The sequence below is a fragment of the Calonectris borealis genome, chromosome 3, assembly GCF_964195595.1.
Source record: "Calonectris borealis chromosome 3, bCalBor7.hap1.2, whole genome shotgun sequence".
Taxonomy (NCBI): Eukaryota; Metazoa; Chordata; class Aves; order Procellariiformes; family Procellariidae; genus Calonectris; species Calonectris borealis.
This window is the reverse complement of record NC_134314.1, coordinates 87,369,715-87,392,040: the sequence shown is the minus strand read 5'-3', so window position 1 is coordinate 87,392,040 and position 22,326 is coordinate 87,369,715. Positions and strand designations below refer to the sequence as shown.

Sequence of the window (22,326 nt, the reverse complement as noted above, 5' to 3'; positions counted from 1 at the left end):
AGTGAATGTTTTTGTAACTGCAGGTGTCAGTATTAGACATCAAAGATTCTATCTAATTATCTTTGAGTAGGATTATGTACCAAGAAATAAATTCTGATAAGAGTATATATGATGACCATGTCATGTAAAAATGTAAATCTACACAGAATGGGATTGCATTTTTAAGTTTCAAAAGAGTTAAAAAGATAATGAATATGGATCTTTCCCGTGTCCTCCTCACTATTTCCTCCTCCCTTTCTGCTTTGTCTAACACATAAAAGCCATTTAAAGTGATTTCAGTGTATGAGTTCATCCTCATGTTTTTCTTGAGATACGATGTAGTGCAACAAGATGTGATAAGATAAAGATGGAACAAAGAGTCATACAGTAAACAAATATGTCTCTAAACATGATCCTTCAGAATAATGAACTTCTCAGTCACGTTTAATACATTGAATGCATTAGTGACATCTAACATCCAAGATGTTAAGTTAGTTGTCAGGGAGGACCATATAGAAATAATTCAGTGTTATGGGTTTGTAGATGGCATGCAATCTCTTAAATTTAGTTTCTGGAACTTTATAAATAGTTCAGCTTTTGATAGGAAAAGAGGAGATATGCTGTGACAGTCATGAAATAGTTAATATTTAGAAGCCCAGTGCCTAGAAATTCTAGGATTTATTACCAAAATATCAAAGGAAATGCCTTCACTGACTACAGTAGGCTTTGACTCATGCCTCTGAGAAGAGATAAGGTGGAAAAAAAAAAAGTCATGACTCTGCAGCTTTCTGAACTGAAAGAAAGTCCAGTCTGTTGAAAATCTGAATGCTTTAATTTTATCTAGCATTACAATGCTCCAATGCATCCGAAGTATTTAGAAAGTCATTTAGTTAATGGTGGTTTCCTTAGCTGTGTCTTCGATTTCTCAGCCACAGGAGGTTACAGTGACTTGCCAAAGGTCAGTTGGTGCCAAAGTGGAGAAGAAACCCAAGGATTCCCAAGTTCTAGTCAAGTGATTCATCTGCTAAATTCAACTTGCTCTGTTTTTTCCAAATGCCAGGGGAATCTTACCACTGTTATTGTGTTTAGGTATTCTACTTTTCTCCCACCTTGTTTGAAACAATTCATCAGAACAGAATTATGGTTTACTGTGTTTGTACACATCATCTACAGCCCCTTAATTTTGCCTGGGTAAAGACTAGTTGTGTAATGTATTTACTCTTTTCAGCCAAAAAAGATTTTTTTGCTTGGAAGGGGTAGGTGCTTGCAGACTACCTCTATTTATTATATTTTAATTTAATTTAATTCATTAGTGTAGATCTCTCTTGCAGGGTAATCCCTCTGTATAGGGACACAGGTTTTTCCAGTAAGTATCCCACTTCTTCTGGCAATTATTCGTCTCTAATATATTTGGAGCATGAAATGGAGCCTCTAATGTATTTGAGATTGAGTTGAGATGTCTTGTCCAACCCTACGACTGATAGAAAGGTGTGTATGGCGTGCAGACTTCCATTGTGCATTGTGTCATATATTCTGCTCACCATAACTAATGCCTAGAATGAGTCTGTCCTTTTGGCAAAATAAAATTTGGCTGAAAAATACCATTTCTCACTTAATTCTTTCATGCAGTGTTTTGCCTAAGTTTTTCCAGAGTAAAAAATAATTGCACAAATGAATTGGTGGGCTTTAATCCTGATAGGTTTTTTTTATTTTTAATTCACTTAAATCCATTTTCAGTTTTTGGTTCTAAATTACAGTGTGTCTGATTTTAATATTATTCTCCTCTGATTGTATACATCTAACAGTATGTGAATACTGAAACTAGTTTATAACAAAAGAATATCCCCTTTCCTAATTGTGTATCAGATAGACTAAACAAATGGTTTTATAGCATCGTTCACAATTTTCAGAGCTCACATATTTCAAATCTCTTAATGACTGCTGCTCTACTTTCTTTTGTGGCACAAACATGATTTGACAATAAAGACAGAATATTTCTAATCAAAATTAATATGACTGCAAAGGAAAATAAAATGTAGATGCAGTAAATGTCAAACTATGACTAAATTGGACAACTACAAAACATTCAGGCCTGATTTGTTTTAAAGTGTCTAAATCATCAGAATTCAAAAGCTAGAGTTTTGATGGCAAAATAGCCTTTTTAAATGAAATTACTTCCTTTATCGCCAAGGAGATTAAGGTATAGTTGGATTTTCTGTAAAAACATAACATAAGACTAATTCATATTTTTAAAACCAGAAAAATTAAATAAGACAGAGGGAGTTAGTCAGTTTTTAAATTTCCTTAATTCCTTCAGAACAAGTCCAATGGAGTGCTAGAGTTGATGTAATTGCTACACACAATTAAAAGCAAGTATCACAAAATGCGTTCTACTTTTGCTAATTATACTGCAACCAGCCAAAATATAAACTAGGAAATGTCACATTAGAATGGGCTTCTATTTCACAAACCACTGGAACGTACACACTCTTCACTGTGTCACCCTCTGTCTGTTGATGTGTCAGTCCACTGGTTTTTAATGTGAATTAGGTATTTAGTTACATTCATTTTCTTAGAAAATTTCAGCCTTAAAGTTTACCAACTGTTTAAGTGCTTTGATGAATAAGGCTTTATTGAAATTGCTCCTGTATCAACACATGGTAGGGAATCCTTGTGAAACTACAGCAATGTAGAGTGGGAGTGAGAAAAAAGTAGGTCCTTTTTCAATGGATGGAGAAGGGCAGGTCTTATGGAAATCAGGTAACTTTAGTTTTAAGAGATGAAGCCAAGAAGTCAGTCTGTGTGTGCGTGTATGAGGTAACTACATGTGATGGAATTAGATGCTCTAATGGAGTCTGATGGACTGGCGGTACTGCACTTTATCAGAGATTCCTTTTAAGAAAGCTCCTGGGAAAGCCTGCTTTGATGAATATGGCTAACTTAGCTTTCATTTTCAAACATAGAACTTTCATTTCTGTTTTGTCTATTCATTGTGTAGAATCAAAAACACTGATCAAAATTCTGACTAACTCTCTTCTTCCAAATAACTGCTAAAGGAAACAATGGGCTATGTTCTGTTAATCAAGTTACTTTTGCTATGATTTTAGTAATTTTTAGGAGAATGCCAGGATTTTGTGAATACCATAAAAACATTTACTCTGTCTTAGGAAAATAGGATTTTAAATTCATCTTAGAATCAGGCTGATATAGCTAGAATCCTATACTGCAATAATTCTGGAAATGTTGAGAAATTATAAATCAAATGGTGGCAATTTTGACATTCTTTGCAAAATAACTTTCATTGTTTTAATTACTCTTTTATTTTATTATACTCTTCAGTAATAGATGACAGAAATACCTTTTTTCAAATGAAGAAAGTTCTTTGACCTGAAATATTTGTTTTCATAATTTTATTTCATAGCAAATACTCACATTTGGGGTTTTTTTTCCCATTTAAATTAAAATACATTTCAAAACTGTAAAACCCATTGCAAAAAAAAAGAGCTTTTACCTTCCACATAGGTTACCCCTAATATTTTTTTTTCAAAAAATGTGTGTAGAACTTCTTTTTTATTACTCCTTGCTGAATAAGAACACCTATGACCTGTTTTTCTTAAATTTTGTCATGTTCTGATGAGAAGCTTGACTAATTTGTATAGTTAATGAGAGATGAAAAAATGTTGCTTGACATGGAGAAATACTTCATTTTGTCACTGAAGGACAGGCTAATATTTGTATGCTTTGCTTGTCTTACATAAACCTATAGTTTACACTACGGTTCCTGAGTTGCTACTAGCAAGAGCTATATTAGATAGGCTTGCTTTTTAGCATGAAAATTACTAGTGTGTGTGTGTGTGATATTCTCAAAAGTAGTAAAAAGATAAACAGGCCTGGAACTTCTACTGGCTCAAAGGAGATGATGATAAGATTTTTAATGAGGAGTGAGAACATACTGGTGTTATTGGAATGCTGGTAACTAAATTTTTATGAAAAATGTTTTAAATGCTCTGTTTCATTTATTTCAATACCCTTGATATGGTTTTTTTTGCATATAGAATGTACCACGATTGTATTTTCTGTGGACTTTGTCAGTTCTTTTTCTGTGTTGTTCACTTGGCAGATCAGTACTTCAGTAATTCGTTTTCTGTTCTTTTACATTGTTCTTAAAGTAAAAATGGGTGAATTAGACATGCTTTAAGAACCAACACAGCCAGAATATCCACGACTGTCTAGTATCTGTCTATTAAGTTTAGGAAAAATAAAATATTTCTTTTCAAATAAGTTGTGTAACAGAGGGTGAACAGACTACTGTGAAACCAATCCATCTGTCTTATAATGCTACATTACCGTAGTGCATGAGCAGCCCATTTTTTTAAAATGCCAAATATAATTGATACTGAAAGCTTACCATACTGTAATACAATTATTAAGAACAACTTTTTTACAAGAGCATAATTTAAAAGTTAGTGGTAAAAATCTGTTCTGATGGTAGCAGTTGTATTTCTGTATTTAATGCAGTTTAATGCCTCAGAGCAATTTAAAGGACCAAGAGAGCTAGGAACTTTTTATATGGTGTGTCAGTCCCCTAGATGCTGAAATATTAGCAGAAGACCAGCTTGCCTCCTTCAGTTTTCCCCCACCACAGGGCAGAAAGCAATGCAGAAATCATCAAAGTACTTAGGCTTTATCTTCGCCATATATTGGTGAAACCCTGGAACAGGTTGCCCAGAGAGGTGGTAGATGCCCCACCCCTGCAAACATGCAAGGTCAGGTTGGACCTGAGGGGTCTGAGCAACCTGCTCTAGTTGAAGATGTCCCTGTTCATTGCAGGGGGGTTGGACTAGATGATCTTTGGAGGTCCCTTCCAACTATGATTCTATGATATAAGTGTTCCTTCTTGCAGTTTCATTGTGAATGGAGAAGTAATCCTGCGCTTTGATCCACTTCCTCATCGGCTATTGTCCAGAGCAGGTTAGGGAACCTTGAAATATACGCAAGCTCATTTTCTAAATTCGTATTACATTTTCATGTCATTGTTTACCCTGAAATGTTATTTCTGTCAATGTAATTTTAAACATTTCTTGTAATTACTTCTTCCCTCTTCAGCATTTGAAGGATAATGATATTGCATTTTTTCTAAAAGGTCTCCTCCTTGCTCGGCAATAGCCGCTTCTAATATGATCTGATGCTGTGATGTGGCTTTGTAATGTCTGGAATCATCTGACAAGTGAGGAAAAGAGATTCCAAGCAGACAAATTTAGATTTAAAACCATTAGTAATAGATGACGTTAAGAAAGCTGTACCGATTTAGAAAACATCTGTTTTTGTGGACTTTAGAATTAAATGGCAGTATTTTGGAGTAAATATAAGTATTTTCCTGAGGAATGTCACATTTTAAGGTAGATGAATATATTTTGACTTTGCTATATCCTGTAGCTAATATTTTCATGAGTGTTTTTTGTGAAGGCAAAATGTGCCATTAGCTACTTTTTACTTTTTTACCTGAGTTAGCTATGTATAAGCTAACTTAGTCCTTGTTAGTCCTATCTCCTACAAAAATGTGTGCTTGTGTTTTCTTCTTTAAAATCTGAGCCTGCATACTGACCAGGGAACCAGAATCTGTTCTGGTTTTTTTTCTGTTGAATTTTGACATTTTGCTTTTGTTCCTCCTTGGAAAAAAATCCCAACCTTTTGAACATTTTTGTAATATTGATTTGAAAAGTCCATTTGGGATCTTAGAGGTCATGTTTCCAGTTGAGTTTGTCTGTTTCTGAAATATACAGGATACTCCATTTTTAATGTCAGGACCATCATATCACAATCAGTACAACTCAGGAAACATCTTGGCTTTGAAAGACCATATTTTAAAAATATGTATTTTGCCTAAGAAACATTATCTCTAGTAGCACAGCTTAGAAGCTCAAATCATGGCCTGACAAATTAATAAATATTATTTATAGTTTTATCTGCTTTAAAAAATTTGTATTTTATTCTGAATGAAGTATTCTTACAGAAATCTCTCTGTTAACATAGATACTCTTTCACCAAGACCTCCTTCATGAAGCTGTGTTTCCTTCTCAAGTACCCATAGTGATGCTTCCTTTTCCTCTGTCATTCTAACCAATGTTTCACACCTGTGATGGAAATAATGATTTTACTGAAAGCGGGGATACAATTTCCAAAATTATCATTGACTTCAGTGGTTTTGAAATTTCACCATCTGGATGTGTTTTTTAACTCCTTTGGATAAGCTTTCTCTGGTTTGGTTGTGCAACACTACCATTCAAGTTTTAAGAAAGTTGTATTTCTAATTAATTCTAATTAATAATTTCTAAGTTCCAAGAAAAACAGATAAATAAATTTAAATGCTTTTCTTTATCTATCTGGAATTTAAACATGAAAACCATTCATTTAAAGTGGTAACTTTTGCAAAAGTGCATGGATTTTTATATTTTACGTGTCTGATTGTGACATTTCTTAAATATAGAAAATGCTTCTTGGCTTGGAAAGGCCAGAGCAAAAATAAATTATGAAGTATTAATAGTATGAAACCATTTTAAAGAATATTTGAATTATTTTTCAAGTGGTTAATTTAAAAAATACAACCTTTATCCTTAATAAGGTTTTTTGTTGTTTGAAATTGCATTTTCATGAAGGCCAGGGAGCTGGAACTGCCACTATGTGATTTTTCGTATAGTTAACATAGCATTTTCTATAACCCTGTCTTGATTCCAAAGCTGAACCAGTATGATATATTCCCCCAAGGTTATATGGTTTTTCTGTAATACCAGTTAAGTAGCTTTTAGAAACTACTTCAGTCTGCTGTTCACTGGCCAGCCATATAGCATTAATATACATGCAGTGAACTGGATGTATGTCCTATATATTTAGATGTGGGACTCTTAGGTGAGACAAAAGTTAATCTAATTGAAAAAAATGAAAGTAATATCCCATGCTGTGTTATGGGTTTGTTGACATAGTTCTGACAAGCTGAATTCTTCAAAAATATACTGACAGAAGCAGACTTGCACTATTTTTGTGAATTAGAATAAAGAAGCACTTTTTTTTTGGTGAAAGGCAGTATTAATTAAATGTTTTCAGTTCAACTTATCCAAAGATGGCACAGTAAGAAATAAATCAGGTGAAAATGTAGAGTAGTGGTGGAAATGGAAGGTTATTGGGAGATCTCCAGTTTACCCAGTGTACGAGGCAGAGAAAAAAAGTCATATTATGTGACATGTTGGTGCATCAAACCACTAGCTCAACATTAGCAGTCCCTGGGAGAAAAGAGAATAACTTATTGGCATAAATCACTATCTACAGAATGTACTATATGGTATCTTCAAGATTTTCCGTTCAATATTGTACAGTTTTATGTGATGGGGATTAACCTTTATCCATTCTTTATCTAGGGATCACTGACAGCTGTAGCTTCCAAACAGGCCACATGATTAATCACAGGTTAATCACAGGAGTTCAAAGTATGCTTTTAAGTTATCCTTCTTCCAAAAAGTATTAAAAAGAGGTAAATTAAATTCTGTTTCAGCAGACCTTTTTTTTTTTCCCCCCAGCATTTTTAATTCTGAAACTGTATTTCTTCCTCAGATCCTCTCTTTTCCCAATAAAATGTTGTAAATAACTTTGTAGAAAATTCTTTGCTATGCAGTAGTTATCAATATCTGACCTGCCAATAACCTAACTGATTTTGCATATTCTATGTGATTTCAGTAAAGTTTACATGAAGATTGTGTTTTTTTCCCCTTTGAGACAACATATCTAAGAAGGGATTTGTTTTCATCAACTTTCTTATTAGACAGTTCAGACTATTGAAAGGTGGATACTGCTTCTTTTATAGTAGCCTAGCTGTGTCTTTGTAAGTGCATGTTCATTCATTGTCCCTAGGACTCTCTGCTTCTCCATGTATTGATATCCAGAATTTGGAATAACTGCTCAAAATGGGCAAGGCACAGGAATGAAAAGCAAAAGAACTGCTTGTATGATTTGTAATAAACTACAAGCACCTTTTTAATGAAATGCTGCTTTTGTTGATTAAGCATTTTAGATGTATAAGTAACACAAAAACACGCTTAAAATTGTCATTCCAAAAGCACAGTTCTAAATCAGCAAAGTATGCAGAGTCTATCGTATTGATGCAAGTTCAGTGGTGAACACGCAGTGTTGATGGCAGGGACAAGCCCAGTGGGACTGTCCATCTAATTAGAAAAATGACATGCAACGCTACAGTCTTGGGGAAAAGTGGCTGGAAAGCTGCCCGGCAGAAAAGGACCTCGGGGTCTTGGTCGAGAGCCGGCTGAATATGAGCTGGCACTGTGCCCAGGTGGCCAAGAAGACCAATAGCATCCTGGCTCGTATCAGAAATTAGTGTGGCCAGCAAGACTAGGGAAGTGTACTCGGCACTGGTGAGGCCGCACCTTGAATACTGTGTTCAGTTCTGGGCCCCTCACTACAAGAAGGACATGGAGGTGCTGGAGCGTGTCCAGAGAAGGGCAACAAAGCTGGTGAAGGGTCTGGAGAGCAAGTCTTATGAGGAGCGGCTGAGGGAACTGGGGTTGTTTAGTCTGGAGAAGAGGAGGCTGAGGGGAGACCTCATCGTGCTCTACAACTCCCTGAAAGGAGGTTGTAGCGAGGTGGGTGTTGGTCTCTTCTCCCAAGTAACAAGTGATAGGACGAGAGGAAATGGCCTCAACTTGCACCAGGGGAGATTTAGTTTGGATAGTAGGAAAAGTTTCTTCACTGGAAAGGTTGTCAAGCCTTGGAACAGGTGCCCAGGGAAGTTCTTGAGTCACCATCCCTGGAGGTATTTAAAAGACGTGTCGATGTGGTTGGTGCTTAGGGACATGGTTTAGTGGTGGACTTGGCAGTGTTAGGTTAACAGTTGGACTTGATGATCTCAAAGGTCTTTTCCAACCTAAAGAATTCTATGATTCTATGATAAAAACTTAGGTCTCATAATAATTGCACAGAACTGGCATTGATTTTCAAATAAATTCAAAATAATCTAAATTATTCTTAACAAATGACAAAAGTTTGCCTTGCACTCATTTAATGTAAGGACAGGCTGCTAGTACATATAGTATCACCCTTGTTTTACAACCAGTTTGGAACATTACCTATTTTCTGTATCTGTATCCGTATTTCAGTACGGATAAATAGGGCAAATAAATTTGAATCTTAATTAGAAGTTCACAAATTGATAATTACAAATGCAGACATAAGAGTGATGGCAGATAATGCTTCAATACAGGGTCTTGTGCTACATGCAAAACCAGAATATCTTTGGCTCTCCACAAGTATTCTGTTTGAGGACAGAGTATGAACTATTTGCTCACACCAGTAACTTCATACTGCAGAAGGAAAGGAACATGAGGCAAAGGTGTCAGCGTCATAGATGTATGTAGTACATTAGGCTCTTCAAACTATCTCCATTGCATCCATTTAATATGATTGGAAACTTTTGTGTTGATTTGTAATTTGATTTTGTGGTGTCAAATAGTTACTTCAGCAAATAGAGGTTCTGAAAAGGATGAGACCAGTCATTCTTGTATTCTTTTCATTGGGTAAGTTATTCTCTAATTTAATTTTCATCAGAGAGTACTTAGGGCAGTTCCCTGTATTGGTAGACCAGAGAAGCAATATTGCTGACTTAGAGACACTCCTGACTGACTGCTTTTTTTTCAGCAAGCTCAGATAGTTCATGCATGACTGTCATTAACAGTTTGGTTAATCTCATATGTTTTAAGCCATCTTTCAGCATTGTACTTTAATCAAAAATCTAAATGCACTTTTCTGGACTTGTTTTAAATGTTTTAAACTTTGTTTTCATCCCAAGTAGGAACGAAGAGTTAAAATAACCCAATTCTACATTAAATGGGAAATGCTAAAATCTTTGATACAAGGATGTCAAACCATCTCATTTCTACACACTTGATTTAGAAAAAGAGTTGTCAGCACTCCTGACCTGAGAAGATTTGCTTTAGTTTGGTGAGCAACACTGAAATATTTTATCTGGCAATCAGTCTGCCTGTATCTGTGCCTATCAGTGCAGCCCCCCGGGATTTGTAGTTCCTGTATTTTTGCTCTTTTCTTCTCTGTGATGCAGCTTGACTAGCTGAACAAAGCCCCCTGGTTCACTGAGTTGGGCAGCTCTCAAGTGGTACTGTGATGATTCAATTAAAGGAGGATATTGCAGTGATAGTTGGCAAGTGTAGTCCAGGCAAAGAGCAGCTCACATGGGAAGACAGAGAGTCTGAGGTTCCTAAAGTGTAACTCTGATGGGGTAGTTTAGCCATCATGTAAATATACAGATTTTTTGCCTCAGTGAACTAGAGCGAAATACTTTCTTACAAATTTTCTGCATCCTGCAGTTGTGAGCTTTTTAGCTGATGGAGGTCTCAACAGAAAATTTGTAGTATGATTGGTAGTTTGTGAGGCAGAGCATATGTAGTACAATGGAGTTTCAAGAGAGGAATACTGTTGAAAGCAAGAGCAGTTACAGGTAATTCATTATCAGTATAATACTAACAAGATAAGAATATATGTATCTATTCTATATAGTTAGCATGTGTTGGAAAACACTAAAAATGGCCATTACCTTGTAAGGAACCTTGCAGCTTTCTTCTACCCTGCTGGTTTTGTTCAGCCCATGTTGCTTCATGTATGTCTCTGCACGGGGGGCAGGCTAAGGAAAGCCTCCTGTGACCTGCTGGCCAGCCGCCCTAACGACCTCGGACTCTGTAACGTGTTGAAGTAGGGAAGGGAAAAAAATGTCTAGGGAAACTAGTTGTGTAGTGTAAGCAGTTATTACGTATTTCAACTTGTACTTTGTTAACAAGTTTGGGTGAGGTTTGTAGTTAGTTCCACTGGGTTATTCCATCCTTGCATTTGGGTAAAATGAAGAAGAAAGATTTTAGCAAAATTAATAAAACTGTAGTGAGGGTGGACTCCAGTACACTCAACATAAGAGAATCCCCTGTTCTGAGGCATGATAACTGAGTACAAAATTATGCTTAGTTTCATTCTAGTATTCCCAGGTATACATTTAATTCCCTGGCACTGAAATTTGTTTTAGTAACAGAAATTGAATTGAGATATCTGTAAATGTGTAAGTAGGTCAAGGCTTCAAGCTTTTACCATGTATCTCTTGAACTTTAGTTAGTTCCAGACCATTGCTTTCTTTTTCTAGTCTTGGAATCTGTGTATCTAGTGACCATCTTTGGAGTTGATTTAGGCTTGCTTTTAAGGGAAGGAAAAACTCTTGTCCTGCACTGACAAACTTTTTGAGCTTTCGACTTTTGTTGTCTTTGAATTAATTGAAAACCACTACTTTTTAAGAAGCCGTGATGCTGAATTATGGTGCAAGGGGATAATTTTTGCAAGAGGTGTGGATGATTAGCAATGAAATTCATATTTAGATTTAGAAATTTTAAAATCGAGGTCTTTCCAAACCACATGGCATTGAATCTAAGAAATCATAAAAATTGTGCTCCTAGGAGTTGTATTCATTCCACCTAGCTGTAAGTAGCTAAAGGATACTAGTCCTGTTTCTTGTCAAGACTTCCACTGTCAATAATGGAGAAAGACAGATACCTTTGGGTAGTGACTGATGATTAAAGATAGAAGAGGTGAATTGCACCCCATATGGCAGAAACCTCTTATGATCGTATCAAAGAAGAAGAGAAGCCTAATAAACATAGTCCTTCAATGGACTTCTAGCAATACACATGACTCAGAACCATCACCTTCACTTCCCATTTGATAACTTTTAATCTCTCTTCCCCATGGCCAGATACTCCTGACTGTGGGCTTGTTAGTTCTCTATGGGTTCTGCCCCGGAGGTAAGCCATGCATGTCTCCATGCCTAGCTCCAGTGCGTTTGGAGCAGAGTCAGTGGTCATTATTAGGCAATGGCTCCTGTAGCCTTTCTATTACAGGATATCACTATCTTCTTTCTTTTTGCTTCATATAAGATGCATTGTCACTGTTGTCATAGAGTTAGCCTTTGAAATAGATTTCACAGAGTCCTTACATGTCAAGATGAAGACTGCAAATTATCTTCACAAGGACACGAGTGAAGTTTTAAGTATTAATACTGTAAGTTTGGTCTGAGTTGCCTATGCATCAGAAGGTTAGTGAGTTTTTGTCAGGGTTAGAATTGCCTCACTGGTAAACAAATGGCACATTTTTTCAAGTATACATTTATTTAGAAATGCACCTGTAGAATCCTTGCTGCACTGTGAACTTCCTTCTAGCTACACTTTCCCTGTTAATTGTGTACAACGATGACTGAAAGGCTAAAAGATGTGCTTATACGACTTCCTTTTCTCAAGCACATTGAGCTTCATTTGCAGAGTGATCAGGAGGCAGTTGTTGTTTGTGGATTTGTTTTCTTTGAGTTCTTTGAGAAGGCTTAGGGCTAAAGAAGATCCCATTGCATGATTAAAGCCAGTCAGGTTTAGCCAGGTAAGCTCATAAGAACTGTGAAAGCCTAATTCTGGGGTGAAGTGAAGGAGCTTATATTTCACTTTTGAGCATCGGGTCAGGTGACTCAGTAGCAAACAATGATACATCAGGAAGGAAAATTATTATATCAGGCAGCAGCTTGTGTTTCCCAGATTAAACTTATTGAGCAAAATTAGATGAATATTTTCCTTCATCATTCTAATTAAACTATTCTGCCCTTTTCATTGTCTTAGGTCATTGTTGATGAATGACAGAGAAGTGCCTTGAGTGCTGCTTCCCAAATATAATTAAATGAGATCTTTTTCAGTGGAAGAGATTATACATTTGATGAATTTAAAGCAGATAAAACAGAAATAGGGACTATATGTATTGAAAGTTAAACTGTGCACCTGCATATGTTGGATTAGATGGTTTTGAATCTTTAATTGAAGCATTTTTTTTTAAATTTGCCCTTAATTTTCTTGAGTTCTTATGTTTAAGATTTAAGATGACCACAAAACACAAGTGATCTTTTAGATTTCTGTTCAAAAAGGGACAAGACAAGAATTTTGTATTCTAACAGATAACATACAGAATCCCAGACCAACTGTAACTAATTAGGAGTCTGTTGTTGTGTTGTATCTTGTTTCGGAACATTCCCACTCACTTATATGGTAATCTTTGTACACTGAATTAACCAGGCAGTTCACAATGATGCTGTCAGGAGTGTGAGCTGCCTTTTGCACAGAGGGTGTTTGCTCCTGACATGGAACAATAATCTGAGCTAGATGTGCAGGGCAAGGTGTAATTTTGCAGTGGAGGCATCCTAGAGCTCACTTTGCTAATCAAAACCAGAGAACTCCCGCAGAGCTACAGTCTCTATCAAAGTTAGGTTTTATACAGTTTAGATTAAATGTTGTCCATGAAGCAAGTTTAGGAAAGCATATGTGAATGTCAGTCAACAATTTATTCCATATACCCTCAAAAGACTGATTACTGACAGCACTAGGAATGCTAGGCATTAAATGTTTGCACTCTTGTGCGCACCTCAGAAAGAGGTAACTGCATATCACTACCTGTAATATTATGTTCCAGAATTGTGTCCTACATTTGTAGTAATCCTTATTATAATGCAAATATACCTTTATCATGTTGCTTTATGTATTGTCTTCTAAACTTTGTCCCAGTGTAACATACATTATTATTCACTCTGCAGTTCTAGCAATATTCTTATAAGCTTACGCTGCATGTATGGTATTTATCATCAAATTTACTTCTGTTAATTTCCATAGAATACCATGGCACCTATGGTTATAATTTACTTTATTGTTTAAAGCAAAGATATTCACTTGAATTTGAGTGACTTCTAATTCGTTTAAGGGCTCAATAAGACAGTTTACCAACTGAATTTAGAAGGGGTTGAAAGAAGCCTTCACTTATATGGATAATAAATGTAGCAACAGATTCCATTTCGTAGACAACAATTTGTCTGCTTGACAATTTCTTCAGAATATTATTAATAGCCTTTTCTATTTAAATAATTAATTCCATGTCAGATGAAAGTCATTACAATGAAAATTGGTTCTTTTCTTCTGCTACATTTGTACATTCTTTAATTCCGAGCAATAGACTCAGTCTTCCACATCTTGCTAACAATATCTACTTTTTGTGTTTACTTTCTGTTTTGGACTATGCCACTGGATTTGTGTTCCTTTGGTTGTTAATCTATGTACATGAAGCATGTGAACCTCCAGACACTCTCTGTATAAACAGGTTTTTCATGAGCAGTCAAACTAATTGATTTTGTTTTCATTTTTGGTATGGATTTTTGTTCTTTTTCCCTATGTACACCACTGGTGACCCCAGCTCCCTTTTGCTTTCCTGGCTCTATACAACTCCCCCATTAGGCCAATTAATGCACAGCTGCAACTAATGCTGATTTGCTGTTTGTTGATTTGGGTCATTTGACTTCTGTGGAAAAAAGTGTGTAACAGAATGTTGTCTGTTGGTGTCTTTTCTCAACACAACCCAGCCACGAACTTTTAATGAATTCTTTGGGAACCTATTGGGGGGACGGAGGTGAGATAGAATTTTTTTTTAAGATTTGACTAATAAAATAATACAAAATCCTCTGTCACACAGAGTTTTTCATATGGAGTATGTTGGTGCTTTAAGGAAAAAGGAAGAATAGTTGTAATTCATTTAATCACAATATCATTGAACATTTTGAGAAGTTAGATATTCAAAGAAAGAAAGATGGAAGTTATCTAATGTGTAAACTTCAATTATGAAATGTGCAAGAATAAAAACTGGCATTGTCAGCCAATGACTCTAAATATTCTTTGTGTTTTCCAGTAAAAGGGCTTGCTGTTCATAGTTCACATGAAAGTGAACCTTTGGGTTGGGCATAATTTATAAAATGTACAGGCCAAATTAGCCTAAAAAATTGAGTTGGAAAAAATGAGCTAATATAAAAAAAATACAGCAAAATAATTTTAAACATTTTTATACCCACTCCATTACCTACAAAAAATCTTATGCTTCTGGGTCTGCTGTCTCCAGGGATGCAAAATTGCATCATGTGGTATTTTTTTTTTCCTCTTCTCAAAAGAAAAGAAGGAATTTTTGCTTTGAACTTAAAAGCTCTATTTTTGTTTTGAACAACTTTTTTGAGAACTGTATCAACCCCCTAGAAGGCTGTATGAGTCTATTTTGCTTTTATATGTGGTACAATACAAGTAATACAATCAAAACATGACGTTCTATATCCAGCAATGGGTTTTAACTACTACTTTTAATTGCTTTTAACTACTTCAACTAAATCTCTTTGTTCTGCATTGGTATTTCTTTCTCCAGAAACTTTGAGCACGTACAGTTTTTTACTGTTATCCCCAAATAAATTACAGTAGCCTGTCCAATAAAAATATAGAATATAAATTATAAATTAAAAAAGAAATAGCAAAAGTGGACCTGTCATTCTGAGAGATTGATCTAGGATTTCATGGAGAATTTATTTTAGGAAATAATTCTGGATTTCTTTATTCTTTCTTTCTTTTATTTTTTTTTTCTCTGTGTTCAGATGGAAGACGTCATAGCCCGCATGCAAGATGAGAAAAATGGGATTCCTATTCGTACAGTCAAAAGTTTTCTTTCCAAGATCCCCAGTGTCTTTTCTGGTAAGAGTCAAAGTGAATTTCATATTATTTAAAGTTTCTGCTCTACCTTATGTAAGGGGATGCTCAAATAGAAAACACTTTTAGCTGAATGCTATGGGGAATTCACAGTCATCCGGTCTGGATGAGACATTGATTATCCTTTGAATACTTTAATTACAGAAATTTTTGATGTTTCCCTCACACTGGAGTGAGCTTACGCAGAGATGTTTTTGTCCTGTAAATTAAGTGAAGGGAATACTAATTTACTACAAAATGTCAATTATCTGAAGATAGCAATATTTTTATTGCAGAGTTTCTGCATTTCAGATCTGGTTTTTAGCCTGTTTTCGTGGCAAGTATGAGTTTAGCGTATAGGCCAGTACATGAAGATAAGAACTGCAATAACAGCAGCACAAAAGGAAAATCATCACTGCACTCTGCAACTGATAGTGAATTGTGGCTGTAGACATTTATGACAACATTTATGATCTGCTTTTGTAGCTGGCTGCCTGTTCGCAAGAAGCTAAGACTGAGATGCCTGTGGTGATTTGCAAGACTGCTGTAAACTTTATAGCTAATCCAAGTCAGTAGTGTAATATGCACAAAAATCTGTCCATTTATTAATTAACTAGTAGAATATATTTATTTATTTATTTACATACTTTTATATCAAATTATGCATTTATATATGTGGATATGTATCTTTTTGTGCTACCAATGAGTATGGAGTTTCTTTGAAATAAATGCCATTGTTGAACCTACTTTTCCCATACTCTGGTAACAGTTGTAATTTTTATAATGGCAAAGGTAATCCTTACATAGAAAGTATTTATAGAAGTTTGTACTGTCCAGAACAGCAAGAAGAATTCTATAGTTTAATTTTCAACCTTTGGAATGTTTTTGCTAGTGAATAATTCTGGCACAAAGAAGGAAAGAGTTTTAAGAGTGAACAAAATGTCTTCATGATTTTAGAAACTACTTGTACAAAAACTAGCCTCTGAAGAATGGACCTTTATTTCACATAAGTTATACAACATGGCATCCTATTAAATGATCCATATTAATTGTTATTCTCTGCCTTACCTTGTGTGCTATGAATTTCAAATTAGACAGACTGTGGTTATTCATATAGCAGGAGACATTTACCAAAATGTTTTTTTTTTTACTGGAATAGACATCATGCTTTTTAAGGTTGTGTTAGAATATACATACAGTAGCAGTCACTGATACAATAATTTTTGTATTGAGGCATTAACTTTATCAACTGCAGGGGGAAAGAAAAAGCATAGGAGAATTCATTTTTTTCCCTTTGCAGATTTTCTCCCTCAAATACCAGGGCAGTAATTTTTGGTACACATGACTAAAAAACCCACCAGAGCAGCACAACTGTCATTTTAGTTCAATTAATCTACTTTCCTGTCAGTTCTCTCTCCTGGATGGAATCTGAACTCTTCAAACCTTCGTGTTGAGGGTTTCTTTTAATGTGCTAGGAGTTTGTGTATATGTAGCAAATGAATCTCAGCTTGAACTCAAAACTATTGATTGCTAGGAAACATCTGAGTATTGTTGTCTAAGGATCGTGATGATAATCATGAAAATGTATATAATAACAGCTTATAGTACTGTTACTACTTTCATACTACCATATGAAAATGATGAAATCAAAAGCAGATGCTCTCCAGTTAATATATATATATATATGTCTATATGTTCATATACATATCTCTGTGTGTCTATGCATAAAAGCATGTATTATGCCCAGCCATCTGTCCAGGATTATGTCCCATAAAAATTGGAACTTTGCATTTGTTTGTTTATGGGGAGAAGCAAAATGGGTAGGTCTACCACAGTTAAGTCATGTTCCTGTATGCACTTAGAAAAGACCTGTAAGAGTCCTTTAAACAACTTGGAAAAATTAAGGATGTCCATAAATTGTCTGTAGGAATAGAGTCTTATGGGCTGGCACTTTAATTATGTTGTTATAAAAGCAATAGAGGTATTTTTATTTTTGTTTACTTTTATTTCATAGTATTGCTTCTAAAAACAACAAGTGAAAAACTAGTTGAAAGAGCAGTCACTTTTTAATGCAGAATTACTGACCATATCTATTTAAGGATGACTACATTAGCAAAATCAGCCTGGGGAATGGTATCTGAATTTAACCTTTTAATAGAATGTTGTGATGATAATAAATAGGATGATGTGATTATATTATCTCGTTTACTGAGTCATTCCTTAAATGTTTTTATAAGTAAAATATCCAGAGAAACATTTCAAATACAGATAATTCTCTATAGGCTGTACACATTGTTGTGCTTCAGAAAAACAAAGAAAAACAATGCTAAGTTAAAGATTATTTCTCCTTGTGAAATTTTGAAAAAATGATCGATTATATTGCTTTATATTTCATATATTCATAAAGAGCAAATAAGTTACTTGATATTTGTACATTCGTTTTTGTGAGCAAGCTGCTTGAATTCAAACACACCATTTTTGTTTGAAAATTTCTTTTTTGAAATCTTTCAAAAGTAAATCATTTAGTTGTCTCTACCTGATTAAAATATGCTTAAAATGAGTTTGCAAGCTATTTGATGAAAAAGAATACAAACCCGTAGATGTGTGCCATTATATTACCATTATATTTGTATCCACATTTAAGAGTGTATCAGACTGACTTTATGCAGCAAATTTATCTATGGTGTAAATTCACTAGAGATGGTGAATTGCAGACTAATTTGGATAATAGCATTCCAGTCACCTACAAGCAGGAGGTGAAATGGATTGTGAAAAAAACCCCAGTCCTTGACTGAGCTCCAATATATTGTATATGCCAAGATAAAAATCTCTGAAAACAAGGGGGTAAAACCAAAGCCATTAGCACCTACCCTGGTTCTATACCTCATTCCTTAGTGCTGAGTGATTTTTCCTAGCTGTTTAGCATTAATGATGTTAATGATACTCATTTGAGTTCTTTTGATAAAGAACTCTATATAAAATTATACCTCTTTTAATGCAAATAACTATGGTGAACAACTTAGTATATTACAAAGTCTTTAACAGAAATGATGGGGCTTATTATACATAAAAATAAACAATTATTGGAGAGGGAAAAAAGCATCCTTGTCTAATTCCAAACGGGATTCAGCATAAAAGAATCAGTGGAAGTACAGCATTCGGAGCTGACTACTCTGACTTTTACTTGTGCTACCTGCAGACCTGCAACCTGTAGTGCTCATCAAGTGAACATCTATGGTGTATTGTAGTATGTCATGACAAGCAAGAATAAATATCAAACACCCCAGAATTATTCTGTACTGTGGCTGGTTGGGTCTGATGAGCTAATGGTTTTATTGCACTCAAAGCTTGTTTTACAGCAAGATCTGCATCATTCACTGTTGCAGAACAGATATTTACAGTCTCCATGCCCAGCCTTTTTTTTTTTCATTTGAGTCAAATAACTACTACACGTGGCTTTTTCAGCATAATTCTATACTGACTCATCCTGACACTAGCTCACTGCCTTCTGGGGCCATTGTAGCAGTATACTGTATGCCTATTAGGATTTCAGCCAAAAATGTTTTTTGTAAAAGACCCTAGTCTTTACAGAGTCTCGCTGAATTACCTCACCCAGCTAGTGCTTGTGAGGGTAATTACAATTAGGTCTTTGAACAGAGAGAACATACAATGTGCTGTAGCAGATGGTCTTCGTAGTAATGGTTCACTTCAAGCTGAGTCACCCACAATCTTACTTGCAAGTAGGCTCAGACTGGATGCAACAAATAGATGAATTTGCATGGATAGCTTTGCAGAAGACAGACTAATATACCTATGTACCCTACTACACTAATGACTGAAACCAGATTTGCTAGATTATATTTTAGATTTTACACTGGTCACTGTTATTGGAAATTCTGCTGGAAATTGTAGTATTGCTTTAGCCTTGACTGCTTAAGTGTATAAGCAACGCTATGGTGTAAACAATCATTGTTCGAGTAATAGCTTCCTGTCTTTGAGAATGGAATAATCTGTTTTTATTATGAACAATATAGTCTGCTTATGCCCATTCACATTATAATCTTGAGTGTGAAAATCACACCAGAGGTTGTGTTTTAAAAATTGCATCGTTCTAAAAGTGTATCCTCTAGCAGAGCCTGCACTATCTCTGAACTGAACTGATTATATGTCAGGTGAGCTGGAAGTTTCTTGAAGGAGGGATTGAGTCAGTTTTCCCAGTAGCTTTAAGCATAGTTATACATCTGGGCATCTAAAACTGGGCTTGAAGATGACACTGAAGTAGTTTCCTATGTGGTTCTTGGGAAATTTGACTGTTTAATGCCAAAATTTCAGTTATCCCTGTCTATGGATCTAAGTCACTTTCTATGATCAATGCCTCAGTTTTCAGAAGGCACAAGTTTAAAACAGTGGTTGATGGCTGACTAGACTGCAGTAATGCAGGACCCCTTGTATGCCTGCAGCTTAGTCATAATAATGTTATTCATCAGATATATATTGTGGCTCTGATTTGAAACTTTAAAAGGTTCCAAGGAAAAAAAATAGGCAGGAGAGTTTGCTCTTTCTATGTGATTATGCGTTTTGATGAACAAAAGAAGGGCTTGCTGTTGTTGTCTCCATGGTTTTAAAATGTTTTGGAGGAGTGAAGAAGATAGTTTATATAGACATCTTGCCAGTCAACAATAATAACTGCATAAAGATTGTCATGTGCATTCTTTACTAACACTGATTAGTATGAGTATTAGGAATAAAAAGAAGGCAATTTGCCTGGAACATGGTTCACCATTAGGCTTGGAAATGGATAAAAAAACTTGCTTGAAATGATGAATGTAGGGAGTCTGACATATGAATCATAGGGATTAGAAGGAGCTCTAAAATATCATTTTTATTTTTACTAAGGAGACACAGCAAGTAAATGCCAAAGTTTTGCTGTTCCCTTTCAAGCAGAAAGAAGCATTCAGAGTTTACAGATAAAGCACTGCAATAGTCAAGGGTTTGTTTTGGGGGTCTTTGTGGGGTGGGTGGGTGGGTTGGTCAGTATTAGTACTGAAAGCTTCATAAGCTAATCATAACATGGATATTTCATTAAGACAGATGTAGTGATATAGTGGTGTCTTATGATCATTACGGAATATCAGTGTGATGCTTTGTAGGACTTTATATAATACTTCGATATGCTTGGTGATGAATAAAAACTGTGGAGAATGTGCCAATTGAATGGTGTGTAAGTGTGAATGAGGGACACTGTTTAGTGTTTTTATTGAAGGAGTGGGGAGAACTATGAGAAATGTAAGTTCAATTAAAGAATACATGCAGAGACAGAATAAAAAGTATTCAAGGAAAGCATGTTCATACTAGTTGTTACTGGCTGTTTCTGATGCATGGCTCAATAATTTTGGAAAGTAGTCACAGCTTGAACCAACAAAAATAGGAGAAGGAGATCAGTAGAAAGGTGTTTTTTTAACATCTCCTCCTGAGTTGAAGAGAAAGTGAAAAGATTCATTTGCCTTTCCCAGGAAAATATAATCCATGTGAAGTCTTTAGTTTTTTCTTATTCCTAGATGTGAAGCTGATATTGTGCCTTTTCCATATAGATATTGCATTTTCACATTTTTTAGAAAGATTATTGCCATCCTATGCCATTTTTATTCATCGTTTTTCCTGATATCAGAAAATGCTTATTTCTCTTCTACCTGGGAAATTGTTAAAATAATGAGATGTTGCACTTTGATTAGCAAATGTATTCATATAATCATTAATTACCAGTCTTTATTTAAGCACTAGTAGTAGTATGGTGGTTAAAAATAGAGAATTTATGTGTTTAAACATGAAAAAATCCTGCTGAAAAGGAGACCGGCAGTCTCAGTGGCCTGGTCAGATGTAGTGAGAGACCCCAGAGGAAAGCAGTGTCATAGTAGCTCATCTCACTCATAAATCACAGGTGGGTGAGCCCAAGGAATGAGTCACAGGAGCTACCTGCAACAACAGTATTGCTTGCTATATAGAGGCAGACAGCAAAAAATAAAGAGCGGTACAGTGGGAATTGGATGACTCAGGGGACTAATAACAAGAAAGAGAGCGTTTCATCTGTCATTAGTTTTGATCTTTCCCAGCTGAGTAATGAGGTGTTAGCATCTGATGACTTTTCAGTGCTGCATGTGAAATGAGTTGATAGGTTTATCCACTTCAGTACTGGAGATTACCTACCTGAAATACAAGACAAAAGAGAAAGCTCTACTACTTGGACTGACAGAAAAAAAACAAAAAAGCATAACACCTCAATCATCTGGTACCTTTGAAGCAAAGTAATGTTGCCTTATGGGTAAATACAAGGATTTTGGAATTCCTATTTTTTGATACCTTTTCCAGAATAAATGAACCATGTGGGAGAAGCTAGGATTCCCATCTCCCAAGCCTTTAATTTTATGGACTGTTTTTTTTTTTTCCCCCTCAGTGTCTCCAGTGCTGGGTCGATGACAGGTTCCTACTTTCTTGTTCTCTCCATTCCTTCATCCACCTTTTCTTGCATTCTCCTACAGGTATAATTTAGTAGAATAATTGCTGGTTTCTTTATGCCAAATCAGCCTCTTGGTATTTGCAAACAGAGCCTTCAGTGTTAAAACTGCAAGCTCCCTGCCTTGATGAGGTTCCAGTCTTAGAAAAATGTTTTGATGAAAAGATCTGTGTCAGTACATGAAGGACAGAAGCTGGCTCATTCTCT

General features: G+C 35.5%; 1 protein-coding gene across 6 annotated transcripts in view; it reads left to right on the top strand.

The window, feature by feature from the left end:
- Positions 1 to 22,326, top strand: part of RGS7 (regulator of G protein signaling 7) — a 263,978-nt gene that overhangs the window by 97,132 nt on the left and 144,520 nt on the right. For all 6 annotated transcript variants that reach the window (XM_075146535.1, XM_075146539.1, XM_075146537.1 and 3 more), the window contains exon 3: positions 15,518 to 15,614. In XM_075146535.1, coding sequence (XP_075002636.1) covers positions 15,518 to 15,614 — 97 coding nt within the window. The remainder of the gene's footprint in view (positions 1 to 15,517; positions 15,615 to 22,326) is intronic.